Raw genomic sequence first — 19,077 nt, forward strand, 5'->3', positions numbered from 1 at the left:
TCCATAGACTTACACACAAGTTATTGTCATGAAACTAGAAAATTGCTTGTTTTTTGCCCCTTTTTGGCCCCTAATTCCTAAAATTTGGAGGCAATTACCCCCAAACTCAAACCCAGCTTTCCCTTTGTGATATGGAACCTTGCAGTACAATTTCATAAAGATCCATACACTTACACACAAGTTATTGTCCTGAAACTAGAAAAATGCTTGTTTTTTTGCCCTTTTATGGCCCCTAAATACTAAAATTTTAAGGGAATTACCCCCAAAATCAATCCCAGCCTTCCCTTTGTGGTATGGTACCTTGCAGTACAATTTCAGAGAGATCCATACACTTGAACACAAGTTATTGTCTGGAAACTAGAAAAATGCTTATTTTTGGCCCCTTTTTCCTAAAATTTTTGGGCAATTACCCCCAAACTCAATTCCAGCTTTCCCTTTGAGATATGGAACCTTGTAGTACAATTTCATAAAGATCCATACACTTACACACAAGTTATTGTCATGAAACTAGAAAAATGCTTGTTTTTTGCCCCTTTTTGGCCCCTCATTCCTAAAATTTGGAGGCAATTACCCCCAAAATCAATCCCAGCATTCCCTTTGTGATATGGAACCTTGTGATACAATGTCAGAGAGATCCATAGACTTACACACAAGTTATTGTCATGAAACTAGAAAAATGCTTGTTTTTTGCCCCTTTTTTGCCCCTAATTCCTAAAATTTGGAGGCAATTACCCCCAAAATCAATCCCAGCATTCCCTTTGTGATATGGAACCTTGTGGTACAATGTCAGAAAGATCCATACACTTACACACAAGTTATGTCTGGAAGTTACAAAAATGCTTATTTTTGGCCCCTAATTCCTTAACTGTTGGTACCATAACCCCCAAAATCAATCCCCACCTTCCTTTTGTGGTATTGAACCTTATGGTTAAATTTCATTGAGATCCATTAACTTAAACTAAAGTTAGAGTGCGAAAACTAATGTGTCTTCGGATGACGACGCCGGACGACGAAGACGACGACGACGACGCCAACGTCATACCAATATACGACCACAAAAATTTGTTTGCGGTCGTATAAAAAGGAAAAAGCCTGAAGACAAATGACAGCACACAAAAGACACAAAAACAGTTATGAGCGAATATATTTCTAAACACAAGTTTTCGCTCTTACATATCATGATATACTGTATTTACCAGGTAGATTACATTATCTACTAAATAAGCATATACATGATGACTATATCATACGGTGGATTCATTTATTTTCATGAATAATTGTCTGCATACAAGCCTATAAAACATTTATTCTTCATTGAACATTTAAATTAGTTATTCGTTCACATTTACCCTTGAAATCCACAAAAATGGCATTCTGTGAATAACAAGTAAAACTGTGAGCTATTGCTCACTAATGATACCCCCGCGGAAATATTTCGGTAAACAGGAAGATGTTGAGTGATGAATCTGAAAACGCATCACACTGTGAAACTTACTTATATAAACCCTGAAACCAAATTTCAGAAATCCTTGTCAAGTAGTTCCTGAGAAAAATGTGACGAAAATTTTCAACTTGGCTATCATGTGTAAAATAATACAAGTGTTCAGTAAACAGGTAGTTGTTGAGTGATGAATCTGAAAACGCATCACCCGGTGTAACTTACTTATATAAACCCTGAAACCAAATTTCAGAAATCCTTGTCAAGTAGTTCCTGCGAAAAATGCGACAAAAATATTCATGGGACGGACAGACTGACGGATGGACTGACGGAAGGACAGACAGAAGTAAAACAGTATACCCCCACTTTTTTAAAGCGGGGGTATAATAATGAATCCACAGTAGCTTTCAGTAGACTCTGTCTTCCAATCACAGTGAAACAGAACAGTGAAACTGAAGATAAATATGTTTATTTACTAGTAATTGTATAAAGCCAACACAACAGTGATAGCACTACAGTAGATTTTATACCAAATACACATAAAAAAATTTGCACCAACATTCAAAATCATTGCACTTGTACATTCAACTTTGACACAAAAGTTGATTGGTTTTGAAAACACATCAAGGCCAATCTTCTTTCAAAAATCTTTCCCCCTTAACCTCACTTCAAGTGAAACTAATATACCAGTACCTTGAAAATACTAAATTAATATACCAGTACCTTGAAAATACCAAATTAATATACCAGTACCTCAAAAATACTAAATTAATATACCAGTACCTCGAAAATACTAAATTCACATCAAACATGATGATAAATTTCAATGCAACATACAATATTTTATATTTTTGTATCAAAATCAAACTGACTAGCAGGAACAAAGTACAGCAAGCATCCAAGTGATTCAATATCTATTTTCCCCTTAATCTTAAATAGTTACAAAAGCCTGGTTTCTATATAAAACCATTTTTTATAATTGATATATTCTTTAAACTGACTTGTACAATCCATTAAATGTAGAAGCGTAAAATATCAATTATTCAATCATTGTACTCTTTCACCACTAACATTTATCACGTAATGTGAAAAAATGAGCTGACAAAGGTTTTGTTTGCACTTCATTTTGGAAAAAAAAACCTCTGGCAATAGGTAAAAATAAGGTGCACAGGTCATAATTTAAAAATAGTTAGTAAGAGAATAAAAATAGTTAGTAAGAGAGGAAAATTAAGTTATTCCAAACAATACATATGAAAATAAAAAAAAAAACGTTTTATATAGAAACCAGGGATGAAAGTTATTAGCATTGTAGGCCTTTTAAGATTTTCAGTGAAATAAGTCCACCTTTTTTTGTGGTTGTATAAACTGATAGTTAAGTACCGACGCAGAAATTCAGAGTTCAATTTCTATAAGAACATTGTCTTCACTATAAAACATCTTTAATGTTTTGAGTATTTGGTTGTATAAACAATAATGGATAAAAAAAATTGTCATGATTAAAAAAAATGAATGTAAAGCAAAGGAATATGTGTAGTAAGGGCTGCAAATAAACCCCTTTAACTTAAGGATGCATAGGAGGATCCAGCGGGGGGGCCCTGCACCCCCCCCCCCCTTTTGTGGGAAAAATTTGGTTGATTATATAGGGAATCACTGAAGCATGACTGGAGCCCCCCTTAGGTCAGTCAGCGCCCAGATTTTCAGAATCCCCTGGTTTTATCCATTTGAATGCCTTACACATTTTTGCCCATTGACCCCCATTTTTCTTTTTATAAATCTTTACATGTATAATTATAAGCCATCTGTAAAAGTCTCATAAAATCTTTGTTATTTTTAAATAGTTTTTGAGAACTTAAACTTGTCAATGATAAAGCTATGAAACATCAAGAGAGAACATTTTCCCACCAAAATTTCAATGGCTAATATCTCGAAAACAAGCAAATTGACCTATATATATTTTTTGCTTTTTTGGTTCCTTTATTAATGCCCTATCAATATATACTAGTGTTATGAAAAGCTTGTTATTTTGAAACTGAGTAGTGAACCTCCTTAAGTTTCAAAATGAAATCAAAATAAAATATATCCAACCATTACATACAATAACTTTCATTTATTTATTACATAATTGAGTGAAAAATTACTTCCAAGACTAAGTCTAAGGTCATTTTCTATCAACAGTGACAAAAAAAAACATTTTCAGGAACACACCTGCATAAAAGAAAATATTAGAGTAGCCAGAAATCATTTAATTAACACCAGCTGTGTTACCTATAATTAAATGTTAACACAGAGATGTGTCTCGCCTTTTTGTTATTTTGAGAGTAAAATGCATATGTTGAAATTAAAATAGCAATACTTTAACATGTAAGTTATGCAAAATATTCAAAGTCAATGAACCATGACTGAAGGTACAGGGCCAAACAATCTCCATGGAAATGAGATATGCTAATGCTAATACATATGCATACCAAATATCATTGACCTACCACTAGTGGTTCCCCATGAACTGACCTAACACAAACTAATACATGTAAACTAAACAAAAGTTTCAAAGTCAAATAATCTCCATGGAAATGAGATGTGCCAGTGCTAATACAACTGCATGTTAAATATCATTGACCTACCACTAGTGGTTCCCCATAAACTGACCTAATCACAAACTAATACATGTAAACTAAGCAAAAGTTTCAAAATCAATAGACTATGACTGAGGGGGCAGGGTCAAATAATCTCCATGGAAATGAGATGTGCAAGTGCTAATTCAACTGCATACTAAATATCATGGACCTACCACTAGTGGTTCCCCATAAACTGACCTAATCACAAACTAATACATGTAAACTAAGCAAAAGTTTCAAAATCAATAGACTATGACTGAGGGGGCAGGGTCAAATAATCTCCATGGAAATGAGATGTGCAAGTGCTAATTCAACTGCATACTAAATATCATTGACCTACCACTAGTGGTTCCCCATAAACTGACCTAATCACAAACTAATACATGTAAACTAAGCAAAAGTTTCAAAATCAATAGACTATGACTGAGGGGGCAGGGTCAAATAATCTCCATGGAAATGAGATGTGCAAGTGCTAATTCAACTGCATACTAAATATCATGGACCTACCACTAGTGGTTCCCAATAAACTGACCTAATTGCAAACCAATACATTGATGACGACGACACCAACGCTGGAAACAGCATACCTATGTTTCACCTTTTTTTTTACTCCATCAAGGCGAGACAAAAATACTCATTCTGGTAAAATATCATATTTGAACTATATTGTACTCATTGATTCTGATGTTCTTGTTAAATATAATAAATTTCATACAAAATCCTTCAAAACCAACTTTCTGAAGTCATATTCAATGAGTTGACATATTTACATGAATAAAATAATTCAATAACTCATACATGATTTGTTTGAGAGATTACCGTGAATAGGTCTTATCTTTATATTTAACTTTTATCAAGAGCATGACAAGGGTTTTAATTTCTGCAAAAAGGCACTCTCATGGTAACTTTCAAAACTAACTATGGTACATGTATCATGTGATCAATTTGCATGAATTATTTCCATTCCAAATCAGAAAATGTACATACAATTAATATGTATTAATATTGAATGAATGATTTGTAATGTTATTGACTTGTGCTGTTTTTAGCTTCTTAAGTTTTTTTCATTGATTTTTCACAATGTCAAATAAATAAAACTAATCTACGTTTATTTCAACTATAGGAGAATTATGGTTCTGACGAATGATCGCATATATATACACAGAATAAAAAGCTTGGTTGCTTGTTATTCATAGTCCTAATGTAAATAACAGAAGCTTTCCTTCAGGTCAGCTTAAGCACTCACTTTTCTTATCTATTTAAGGCCATAGCTATATATATTCTGCACATGATAAATATACTGACTAATTTAAAATATTGATATTGAAAAAACATAAAATTGGTACACAATTCAAATCTAAATAAACTATTATATGTGATAAATAAGTTATTACATTGCCATTGTGTCCAAAAATCTGCAGCTTGTTAAGACTACATATATGGATGACAGAAACTTCTCTATCGATAAAGCTTAGATGTAAAAGCTAACAACAAGGATTTAAATTCTTTTCTTGTTTTAAAACAGAAAATATAGATTGTGACAATAATTCTACAAGAAAGAACGAAAAACTCCGTCTTTCAAACTAAGTTCAGTGAGAGAGATGAGAAAGGTCCTGGTCATAGTTTTAATATCCAGTGGCAAAAATGTCATGCATATTCAGTTCTGTAAGATGTATCCGCATAATATCAACTGAAACACTTTCCTTGATTATGTATTATTCTAAATATGTGAGCTATTTGGGTCTGAGTTTTTTATAAGTTGAAAGACATAGGAAAACTGATACATAATTTGAAAACTGTATTGCTCCTGAGTGAAAATAAAAGCATTACTTTGGATTTGTAGATGATCATAAAGAAGCTACATTAAAAGCTGCAACATTATTACAACTTTGTTCTGCACAAAAAAACAAAAATCATTTTATCAGATCCTGTTTTCATGCAAGATGGAATAAGATAATAATTAATGATTGAGCTGAACTGCTGTATAGTAGACCATCTTTATTTATATAGATAAGGACTCTTGCCAATGAAAATCAAATTTACTCAATGAATGCTTATTATTCATAACATTGACTGGATGCATAGATGATATAACACTTACTTAACGATCGACTAAGTAAAAACAACCTTAATTCTTTTGTTAATATAATAGCCAACAATACATTAAATACTTATACAGGAATTAATAATAATCAATACTTATACAGGAATTAATAATAATCAATACTTATACAGGAATTAATAATAATCAACTGTGCAATTCATGGAAATAAACTATGGAAGGTTATAAACTTAAGTCCAATTAATTTCTCTGAACAATTTTTGTGGTAATATATGGTAAAATCAATATTGCAAAGGCCATTCAAAGTAATGTTCTGTTTTCCATATCAAGTCTACATCTCTCAAAAAGGGTCTTAACATACACTTTCATACATTTCATACAGTGTTTTTTTTTTTACTTATTTTCCATGGATGGTGCTTAAATCTAGCAATAACATCACATGTGTAAATTTGACATGTGTAAATTTTAGCCAGAAATAGATGATACATGTACTATCTGTTTGTGTATAGCCAATATTTTAGACACACACAAATAGCATAAATTATGTTTATTTCTTAAATTTTATTGGATCTTGCATTGTTTAACTACATTGAAAACAGTAATAATACTATAAATGTATAAATAAATAAAAAAAAATTAAATAACAATACCTAACATAAATCAGTTTCAAAATAAAATAGTTCGAAAAACAGAACATAATGTGTGAATGACTTAATTCTGGTAGAGGGCTATTCCAGGAAAAAATGTAGGAGGGGAAAGAAAAAAACTCTTTTTATACCCAACCACCCATAATTTTTATTTTCATTTGTAAACCGAATTGTATTTGCTTCAACCCTTATTATCCCGAAAAAAATATTATGTGGTCTCCAACCCTCCCATACATTTTTCCTTGAATAGTCCTAAATAAACCCTTGCAAGTTACAGAATATTTCTTTCATGAATTATTTACTTATGTATAGAATACTTTATACTATGATGGTGCTGATGTACATTTATTATCATCTATAGAAAGCAGGGAAGGAATTTTTCTTTTGATCTTTGTAGTGTGGTCTTTGTAACGACACAAAGGATTTCCATAGACATTAATCTTCACTAAACATTTGTTGTTCTCTAGAATATATAAATCTTCTGCACTATTCAATTCTGAAAAGTATAACATGTAGAAATCTATTTGCAATGTTTATATAAATATCAACAAGGATAACAGAATGCTCAGTTTTCTTAAGCTGTAAAAGGGAAATAGCTAGAATTGGTGAATTGGGACTGGCATATGTCCAGTGAACAGTCTTGCAGGAGAGCTCTAAGCTAAGCTCTGAGGGTTTAGCATTTTGTGTAATCACACCTAAACTTCTCCTGACTATGGCCCTACAGTATACAGTAAAATCTAAATTGGAAAAGTCTGTGAACAATAATTCATAAAATCTAAAATGTGAAATGTGAAAAAAAGTTGTCATAATTCTTAATCAGGGTGCCATGTTTCAAGTCAAAAGCCATGACAATTACCCATCTTTTCAAAACAACACAAATGTTAAAGAATCTACGATGACAAGTTCAAAATTTCTCCTTTATAAAACTTCTCTTATAAATGGTTGGAAATTCAATGACAGAGATGCATAATTATTTTATTGTCTATTGATACTTCCCAGCAGTCAATTGATTTGGTTAACATTATTTTACTTGACCTTTCATGCACGAGACCAAAAATAATGCTAATTGGTAAACATTTTTCAACATACATAACTATTATTGAACTTTTGTTATACTGAGAGGCGGGAGACCCTTTCTTGAGAATTATGGAATGAGTCATTTAATTCCATGGAATAGGAATGACCAGTTAAATCGTCAGGATTTAGTTGTAACATGATGCAGGAACAGACTCATTATTTTTCCTGGAATTCTAGATTTGGCACTTTTTTTTCTCGGGAATTCGGGATGAGACCCCTCTAAACTTAATTGTTTGATATGAATACAAGCAGATGTAAGGTGTACGTCAATGAGACAGCAACCATCAACTCAAATGTTAAAATAACCCATCTTAACGTATTTTCTTACCATTTATTTTAACTGATAATTCACATAACTGGTGACAGTGTTGTAATCCATCCAAATCTTTTAAATGGTTGTTATCTAGACATAAACTCTTAAGGCACCTAAGATTTGAAAGTAACCTGACTGTGGACAAAGCATTATTGGAAAGATCAATTGAGGTTAACAGCAACATCCATTCAGTGTGATAAAGTGCAGTAAGTCCTTCATCTTTCAGGGACATTTCTCTGACATTTTTGTCCTGAGTTTCTAGTATACTCTGCAGGATGAATTTGCTTTCTGAAAAAAAGTTGTTTATTACATATGTTATAGTGACATCACATTTTGATACCAGTAAAGTTTGTTGAAAGAATTGGATACTTTGATGTTTCAACTAAATAAAATTCCATTAGCAGTTTCTGATTTTGGTGATAAAGACAATAATGTTTGCTGACCATTTATGTTCAATGGAAAACAGATATCGTGACCTTGACCTTTGACCAAAAAAAATCAACAGGGTCATGTTCTTTCCAAGGGGTATTCTCAAGCTAATGTGAATGTCAGACATGTGGTTAAAAAGATATTAAAATAAATTGGGAATGTGTCCATGGGACACAAATGATGCCCCTGCTTGCATATACCATCATAAAGGGATATAACTCAAGAACGGTAAAAGTAATGCTACCCAAATTCCTACTTGATCTGAGTTTTGTGGTAAAAAGCATTGTGAATAAGTTTTATAACATTTGGTTGAGACAAACTTAAGGTAGAGAACAGAAACGAAACATTCAGAAATATTTCCATTTGTAAAGGGGCATAAAAGTGACGCCACCAAAATTCAATCTTGATCTGTGTATAAGTTGCATAACATTTGGTTGAGGCAAACTAAAGTTAAAGAACGTAAATCAATTTCGGGACGTAGGTACGGACAGACGGACAGATGTACAGACAGACAAGGGTAAAACTTAATGCCCCCTCTGCTACGGCGGGGGCATACAAAAATAAAATTTTGCCCCAATATCAGTTAAATAAAATTGCAGCTATGACCTTGACCTTTGACAGAGTTACCTTATAATTAATATAGGTCTAAGGTGTGTATCTTGCACCTCATTTTATTCATATTTTAATCAAATCACAGTTACTATAACAGGCATTCTAAAATGAACTTTTACATTTTATAAATCTTATTTGGTCATACTGGCTATCATTTTGTATTATAAAAAATCACAAATTAAGAACCATATTAAAACAGCAATTATTGCCAACAATGACTCATTATACATTTTAAAACTATTATCATATAAGGATAGATAGAGAGAAGTGTCATAAAAGCAACAACAAGGTGATGAATTTGGAATGGTGGCTAAATGCCAGTAAAAAACTATACTTATACTTCTAAGTACTAGAATGAGTTATTCAGTCTATAGAGGTACATGTATATTGAAAATGTAATATAAACTGTTATCACAGAGATATGTCTCACCTTTTTGTAATTTTGATAATGCAAATGTTGAAATTAAAATAGCAATACTTTAACATGTAAGTTATGCAAATATTCAAAGTCGATGAACCATGACTGAAGGTACATGGCTAAACAGTCTCAATGGAATGAGATGTGCCAATGCTAATACAACTGCATACCAAATACCATTGACTTATTATAAGTCTTTCCCTTATACAAACCTAAACACAAACATTAACTTGTAAACTATGTAAAATTTTCAAAGTCAATGAACCATGATCAGGGGTGGGGCTATATAATCTCCATGGAAACGATACTTGCAAATGCCAATACATTTGCATACCAAATATCATTGACTTAACATTAGCAGTTCATCTTAAACTGATCTACGGTAATCACAAACTAATACATGTAAACTTAGCAAAAGTTTCAAAGTCAATAGACCATGACTGAGGGGGCGGGGCCAAATATTCTCCATGGAAATGATTTGTGCTAATGCTTATACAACTGAACACCAATTAACATTGGCCTACCACTAATGGTTCTCCTTGAACTGACCTAATCACAAACTTATACATGTTAACTTAGCAAAATTTTCAAAGTCTATAGACCATGACTAAGGGGGCAGAGCCAAATAATCTCCATGGAAATGAGATGTGCCAATACTTAGACAACTGCATACCAAATATCATTGACCTACCACTAGTGGTTCACCATGAACTAGACCTAATCACAAACTTATACATTGTTGACGACGGCACCGCCGCCATCACCGACGCCGAAAAACAGCATACCTTGTCTCGCTTTTTGACTCCATCAAGGCGAGAAAAAAATGGTTAAACAAGAGTGCACACGCTGAAATGTATAGCCTGTTTTACTGACCATTGATTTTATGTTGAAAGTCTTAACGATAAAGGTTTTACTAAAAGTATCACATAAACTTCTTAAAGATCCATGACAATGAGGTCAAGGTCAGATAAAAACTATCACACAGACATGTACACCTTACAATTATTCCATACACCAAATATAGTTGCCCCATTGCTTAGGGTAATCGAAAAACAGACCAAAACACAAAAAACTTAATGTTAACCAATGAACCATGAAAATGAGGTCAAGGTCAGATGACATTGCTAGACAGACATGTACACCTAACATTCATTCCATACACCAATTATAGTTGACCTATTGCTTTTAGTATTTGAAAAAACAGACCAAAAACTCAAAACTTAACATTGACCAATGAACCATGAAAATGAGGTCAAGGTCAGATGACACCAGCCAGAAAGACATGTACACCTCACAATCATTCCATACACCAAATATAGTTGACCTATTGCTTACAGTACTTGAAATGCAGACCAAAACACAAAAAAATAACAATGACCAATGAACCATGAAAATGAGGTTAAGGTCAGATGACGCCGGCTAGACAGACATGTACACCTAACAATCATTCCATAAACAAAATATAGTTGACATATTGCTTATAGTACTAGAAAAACAGACCAAAACACAAAAACTTAACATTGACCAATGAACCATTAAAATGAGGTCAAGGTTAGATGACACCAGCTAGACAGACATATATACCTTACAATCATTCCATACACCAACTATAGTTGACCTACTGCTTACAGTACTTGAAAAACAGACTAAAACACAAAAAATTAACAATGACAAATGAACCATGAAAATGAGGTCAAGGTCAGATGAAACCTGCCAGTCTGACATGTACCCCTTACAATCGTTCCATACACCACATATAGTTGACCTGCTGCTTGTAGTATCTGAGAAACGAACCTAATCACGTAACTTTAACCTTGATCACTGATCCATGAATTGAGGTCGAGGTCAGGTTAACCCTGTCTGACAGACATGTAGACGTTGCAAGGAACCCATATAACAAATATAGTCATCCTATTACTCGTAACAAGTGAGAAATTCACATGACCAAAAAACTGTAATTTTTTTTCAAGCAGTCACTAAACCATGAAAATGAGGTCAAGGACAATGGGCATATGACAGACGGAAACTTCATAACATAAGGTATGTGTATACAAGGTATGAAGCATCCAGGTCTTCTACCTTCTGAAATATAAAGCTTTATACAAATAGTTTAGTAATACCTATGTCTTGCATACTGCGACAAAGTCGCAGGCGAGACAAAAACAGTCTGTGAACATCTTACTTGTATCTCTGTAATAAGCCTCTCTCTTGAGATCAACTTGTATCAATTGGTCTATGCATTCTCTTATTTCTAACTTGTACATGGAATGTGTTCTATCTATAGCCATCATCAGTGAAAACATTGTAAGAAGTACCCCTGTAAAATTTATTAAAGGATTAAATTGGCGTTTTTAGAATTCATCAAATTGAATGTGTAAAATGGGCAAATTAACTAATAAACAGAATTTTGAAAAAGGATTGGCTTAATTCATAAACTGATAAAAAATCCTGAAAAATAATGTTAAAGTCTCCTCTTCCACCAACAAGCATAATAATAGATAAAAATAACATAAACCACTTCAAACCACTTACTAATCTAAGTTTTTGACACAAATGATTTCTTGAAAAGAATCAATTTCATTTAAATCATTACAGAAGATTTTCCAAAAGCTTCAATATTTTGTTTTAAAGCACATGTAACAGTCTAAACATAATTGACCACTTGCTAATCCAGTTAAAAGTGGTAAACTCTTGAATGGTTTTTGTTGTAAATTTGACTAAACAAAAGCAGAAAACTTATACCTACATTTATTATCTGGTTCTACACCGTGTAATTCTTTAATGGATTCTAATTCAGTTTCTAACGTTGAACTTGTAGCAGCACTCAATTCATTACTGTAAAAAAATTATGTTTTAAATTTTGTTTAAGAAATAATTGTTTTATGCCATACTCTTTGCTCATTTTAACATGGGAATGCATTATATTTGTCAATATCTTTATGAAGAGCGTAAGTGAGGTGTAAAATTTTGACAAATATAATGCCTATCCGTGTTAAAATGACCATATAGCATAGCATCATAGAATTATTTTGATTTCAATAGGATCTTTTGTACTGTACTTCTAAGCTGACCTATAACTGACATTGCAATTTTATTTGTAACATCAATCATGTGCACACCATGTTCTTTTGGAATAAGAACATAGATTTGTTTACAATGCAAAAGAAGAATGTCATATTAAAAGGCTCTTTTTAAACCTCTCAAACTCACAAAAGATGATTTTTTTCAATAGATTTTACAACCAAATCATCTTTTATTTCACATTTGAATGTTCCAAAATTAATCAAAGTCTTATACATGTACATTCCAGGGTCATTTGTCTCAGAGGCCAGAGGCAGACAATACAACTATCTAACACTATGTAATTTATTATCTGAAAAGGATGAGTCTTCTCAAATATAAATTTCTTGAATAATAACTGAATTTATGAGTTATCAGGGTTTTCATGTTCTTTTCAGTTTCTTAGCAGGCACCTTGTTAGTGGTGGTATTTTTGTTTCTGATGTGACAGACTTTGATAAATTATAGTCGTAGCTGATGTGTATTGTGAATGCACTGTAATATATAACCGCTTCAGATTATTGTAAAAGACAAAAATATGCACTCTGACTACTTTACATAATAACTTACATAAAAGGCCATGGTGTCTTATTTGGCCTAATTTTTCACTGAAATTTGAACTTAATTCAAGATTAACATTTAAGAGTATTTAAAAGTTGTGGAAATGCAAAAATGAAATTAAGAAGTAAAGGATCTGTCATGTCACAAAAAATACAGGTTTGATATCATATAAAGCTATTTCTACATGCTCAATTTGATTTAAAAGGAATCCAATGTATAGGCTTCACTTACAAGGATCTGTTTAATTACTATCGTGAAAGCTTTTTCAGAATCCTCAGATTTTGTCGTAATGATACACACCTTTAAAAATTGTTTAGTTGACATAATTATTATCAAAACAAAAAGTAGAAAGTAACATTGACACATCCTTGCAACCAAAGCATTGACATGTGATTTGTATTTCAAGCAGATTGCTACACCTTTTGATGTAAAATACATATATTTTGGTCATTATTCAAATGATTTTGGGAAACACAAATATAAAGTGCATGGCAGCACCAACTTGATAATTTACCATGCTGTTTGTTTGTATGAACATCACCTTTCATGTCAACATTTTAATAGTAGGTATCTGCACATGATCTATATTACACACTCATAAATATAAGTTAAAATTTAGCATTTTTGTAATTTTTTGTACTTCTATTTTGTTTCAACTCTGCAAGTACCTGCACATGATCTATATTGCACACTCACAAATACAAGTCAAAATTTTGCATTTTTGTAATTTTTTTGTATTTCTGTTTTGTTTCAACTGTTGAATCTTGGTGTTGGATGATTACGTTTCAAAGACCTTACTGTTTTAACTTAGCACATAGGTAGCAATTATTTTTAACAAAAAATAGCATAAAGTTGTAATACTTTAATTTTAGGCAAAATAGAGCCATGCAAAGTCTGTAACTGTCTGAAAATTGAGTTGTTATAAGAACCTTACAAAACAGATCAAAATTCAGCTTTTATTTCATATCTGTATGTTCCAAAATCAATCAAAGTCTTATACCTGTACATGTACTTGTAAAAGGTCGGTTTCTATCCAACGCAGCTCACATGTTAATGCTGGAATATCAAATTTTGACAAAAAAATAGTCCTAGTGTATAAAAAATGTATAGACTAAAGTTAAATATTTTTCAAACAATATGAAAAAAATAATTGGATATACCTAAAGCGTGATCCTGATTTAAAGTCTGCCATTACCCAAGCCTCTTCTTGGTCTGCATCTATCTGTAGTCCTTGAGAAAACTGGGTATCTTTATCTATATCAGGTATTAGTGTTACTGATACAGAAACCTCTTTCTCTTCTGGTATACTTTCTGTTAAATCTTTTATCTATAAAACATATAAAAATAATTCAAAGGGATATTCCCTCTTAAAATCATATCATTAAAGAATAAAATAACTAATAAAATGTTTAAAAAAAAAATATGCCAAAATGACTTCTTCATTAAGAATTACACAATTTTTTCTTAATAACTAAATAAATCATGTTTGAATGTGAAATCAGTAACTATGCACTGAACAAACATCTATAATAAACTAAGCTGTGATGGTACATTTCTACAGTTAAAGTTTAATATTCAGACAACAATAAAATTGTAAATCTTTCATGGAATTTTACGAAATTTCTTCATGATAAAAAGACAATATCAAGAGCAAAATTCTGAAAATATATTATTCATTTTTTGGTATTTTACTGATAAATGAACTAATATAAAAATAAGGAGATGTGGTAAGATTGCCAATGAGACAACTATCCACCAAAAGTCCAAATGATGTGGAAATAACCAATTATAGGCAACCATACAGCCTTCAATATTTAGAAAAACCCATACCGTATAGTCGCCTATAAAAGGCTTTGACATGAAAAATATGAAACAATTCAATAGGGAAAACTAAAACCCTAATTTATAACAAAACAATTTACCAAAAAAATATGCCAGACATGAACCAATGATAACCACTGAACTACAGGCTACTGACTTGGGATGGCACATAAAGAATGTGGTGGGGTTAAACATGTTTGAAGGCATCAACCAACCCCTCAAACTGGGACAGTGGTGAAGCGGCACAATATAAGAACAAACTATGCAAAACAATAAACGAAAAACAAATATGAGAAACAGCAAAAAACGTCAACCACTCAATTAAAAGCTCCTGTAGATTTAGCAGCTAACATTTAGATACAGTCTAGGGTTAATGTTTTTTTTAGATACAATTACTTTGTCAAACCTTAAAAGAGTTTTTTGAAATTTATAGGATTAAGAGATAATGTCTGAAGCAAAATTTTCAAAATATCTTTTTTTCCTTTTTCTGTTTTCACAATAAATTCACTATTTTTTATTTTGCAGTAAACATTCTAGGATTAAATTTTTTTTATGTCATTCCTTTTGTCAAACCTTTATGGAATGTTATGAAACTTAGACAGAAGCTTATTAAAAAATTTTAAATATGGTATCTGAAGAAAAAATTCAAATAATTTTGAATTGCTTCATATATTACTGATAAATGGACTTTTCAGCAGTCAGCATTATACTTTAACACTGACAGCAGCAAGCACAGGTAAGACTCAGGGCTCATCAGAACTCTGTTCAAATTTCATTAAGTTCTTCTGTTGATTGTCTTTTTATCTGACACAAATTGATTTGATTGCAACAGACTGTTTGCATGTATAGTTGGAGGTATAAACATGGACATGATTGTGTTATATCTCATCTTACTATTTTTAATATGTACCACCTTTGATAAGTATTTAGTATGACGAAAACATTTTCACTTCTGTACTCATACTATATAGGTAGCTATGAATAACACATTTATTTTGTAAAAAATGTTTCTGTACTCATTTTTTGTCTTTTTATGTTGTAATGTTATACCACTGTTTCAGGTTAGGGTGAAGGTTGGCGCCTGTTAAAACATTTAAACCCGCTGCATTTTTATGCACCTGTCCTAAGTCAGGAGCCTGTTGTTCAGTGGTTGTCGTTTGTTGGTGTGGTTCATAAGTATTTCTTGTTTCTTGTTTTTTATATAGATTAGACCGTTGGTTTTCCTGTTTGAATTGTTTTACACTAGTCTTTTTGGGGCCCTTTATAGCTTGCTGTTCGGTGTGAGCCAAGGCTCCATGTTGAAGGCCGTACTTTGACCTATAATTGTTTACATTTTACACAATGTTACTTGGATGGATAGTTGTCTCATTGGCACTTTTACCACATCTTCCTATTTATATGCGTAGGTCATATACCTCAGTTAGTGAGAAAATGATAAACCAAAAACCTAATTACCCATAGTACACTAAATGAAGAACTTCCTGTTGGGGTTTTCCATTGTCCGGCTACAGATTTTCCATGTATACTTAGTATTAAACTGTTCCCTCTTCCAACCTATTCAAAAGATAGTTCAATATGTTAAATGATACCATATCTATTTTTGCATTTGATCATATTTATCAAATTTTTTGAGAGCTACATATCAAACTAAAGAATCTGAAAAACGAAATTCCTCATGTGAATGTTAACAGCTTAAATCCTAAAACAATCAATAATGAGTTTATCAGCTACAAGAATACATTGATACTGAATGGTCATCCTAAAAACATTAAAATATTCTTTGTGTATCAGCTGTGTAATTCTTCTTCTGGGGGTTTTAGTCACACTATAGCAACCATAGACAGATTAAATAAACCCATACTAAAAAAACTAAAACTAATTACCACTTAAAATTACTATTATTAAATAAATCACACATATTTTCATTTTTTAAATGATACTCCATATTTAAATCATGAACAACTGCAAAAAAAGGCCCTATAAATTCCATGAAAAGATAGAGTAAATCTTGGGTCTTGTTCAGCTTTGAAATCACTAATCACAAAAATAAAGAATTGTATAATACCATTACTAATCATACATTTACTTCAGAAGAAAGAATTTCAGAAAATGATAATAATACCTTAGCCTTGCTTATGCAGTCTGACTGTGTCATCATAAGGGTGATGAATTTAATTTAATTCTTTATTTATATTAAGAGGATTGCCAGCAGCAGTGGTTATGTATGGGTCTCCTCAATATAAATATACAGATTCACAATTTAACAAAGTTGTTTACAAACATGCATGTGTTAAATACATGAAATTCATGATGATGAAAAGTTTAGGAACAAGTACAATAAAATGCTCCGCTGGGCGCAGCTTGATACGACCGCAGAGGTCGAACCCTGAACAGTTGGGGCAAGTATGGACACAACATTCAAGCTTGATACAGCACTGAATTTGGATTGTGATTAGATATTTGACACAGCATAGGTTTCTGACACAGAATGAATGTGGTCTAAGAACTTAAAAAAAATTTAATTTACCTATTCAAACCATATCATTATTATTTGCTTCTATATATAAATCAGAAATAACCAATTTAAAATGGAAAATTTTAAAGAAAAAAAAATCCCTCCCCAAAATTTTTTGAACCCCCTTATGATTCATCACCCCAAACTCAATCCCAGCCTTCCCTTTGTGGTACGGTACCTTGCAGTACAATTTCAGAGAGATCCATACACTTGAACACAAGTTATTGTCTTGAAACTAGAAAAATGCTTGTTTTAAGGCCCCTTTTTAGTCCCCAAATTCCTAAACGTTTAGGGCAATTACCCCCAAACTCAATTCCAGCTTTCCCTTTGTGATATGGAACCTTGTAGTACAAATTCAGAAATATCCATACACTTACACACAAGTTATTGTCATGAAACTAGAAAAATGCTTGTTTTTGCCCCTTTTTTGGCCCCTAATTCCTAAAATTTTGTAAAAGTAAAATGAGGAAAAAATGGATTTATTTTTTTAAAAAATTTACTTCTGGATACTATCTTATGATCATAAACAAGCTTCTGTCCAAGTTTGGTACAAACCCAGTATAGTTTAAGAAAGTTATTTAAATTCTAAAAACTTTAACCACAGAGTGAATGTAATATTTCCCGGCAGAAAAACTAAGTCCATTTATAAGTAAAATACGGAAAATATGGAATTTTATTTTTACAAAATTTACTTCTGGATACTATCTTATGATCATAAACAAGCTTCTGTCCAAGTTTGGTAGAAATCCAGGATAGTTTAAGAAAGTTATTAAAATTTCAAAAACTTTAACCACAGAGTGAATATTTGTGGACGCCGCCGACAACGACGACGACGCCGACGGAATGTAGGAACGCTATGTCTCGCTTTTTCGACTAAAGTCGAAGGCTCGACAAAAATGCTTACTTTTGGCCCCTAATTCCTTAACTGTTTGTAACAATAACCCCCAACCTTCCTTTTGTGGTATTGAACCTTATGGTAAAATTTCATAGAGATCCATTCACTTAAACTAAAGTTAGAGTGCGAAAACCAATGTGTCTTCGGACGACGACAATGACGGCCACACCACCGTCATACCAATATACGACCGCAAAATTTTTTTGAGGCCGTATAAAAATAATAATTAAGAAGTAATTGAACCATCTAGAAAACCTATGTGAAGATTTAATATACCGAAAAACAAAATCAAACAGCTCTAAAATAATACGCATCACCAGGCAAATAGTCCCTACCTTCTTATAAATAACAGTGATATAGTCAAATCCTGACAAATCAGATAGATTCTTAATACCAAGTAGAAGGGTAAAAAAAAAAAAAGAAAATTACATATTCAAGAATGTAAGTACTGGTATTGGTTTTTAGATGATATATGACATAGTTAAATTCAATAAGCACTAGATGTAGGCCATCCTGGTCACACTCCTTTATTCCATATTTATAACACATTATACATCAGATGGACATAATGAATGAAAGGCATTTTTGTGATCTATTGTATCAAACAAGGCAGAA

General features: G+C 32.1%; 1 protein-coding gene across 5 annotated transcripts in view; it reads right to left on the reverse strand.

Moving 5' to 3' along the window:
• Positions 1–1,890: 1,890 nt before the first annotated feature.
• LOC127711190 (geranylgeranyl transferase type-2 subunit alpha-like) overlaps positions 1,891–19,077 on the reverse strand; it is a 31,598-nt gene continuing 14,411 nt past the window's right edge. The window contains exons 8-14 of one of the 5 annotated variants that reach the window (XR_007986582.1): positions 16,508–16,606; positions 14,392–14,558; positions 12,358–12,446; positions 11,794–11,928; positions 8,168–8,440; positions 4,586–7,258; positions 1,891–4,251 (exon numbers count right to left, since the gene is read on the reverse strand). Coding sequence is in view for 1 of the 5 variants with exons in the window: in XM_052217161.1 (XP_052073121.1) it covers positions 7,086–7,258; positions 8,168–8,440; positions 11,794–11,928; positions 12,358–12,446; positions 14,392–14,558; positions 16,508–16,606 (936 nt within the window). In the remaining 4 variants the exon portion in view is untranslated. Of the gene's footprint in view, positions 7,259–8,167; positions 8,441–11,793; positions 11,929–12,357; positions 12,447–14,391; positions 14,559–16,507; positions 16,607–19,077 lie in introns of all 5 variants that reach the window. The other 4 variants (XR_007986594.1, XR_007986588.1, XR_007986583.1 and 1 more) reach the window with 4 other exon arrangements.

This window comes from Mytilus californianus, unplaced genomic scaffold (genome assembly GCF_021869535.1).
Source record: "Mytilus californianus isolate M0D057914Y unplaced genomic scaffold, xbMytCali1.0.p SCAF_1, whole genome shotgun sequence".
Classification (NCBI taxonomy): domain Eukaryota; kingdom Metazoa; phylum Mollusca; class Bivalvia; order Mytilida; family Mytilidae; genus Mytilus; species Mytilus californianus.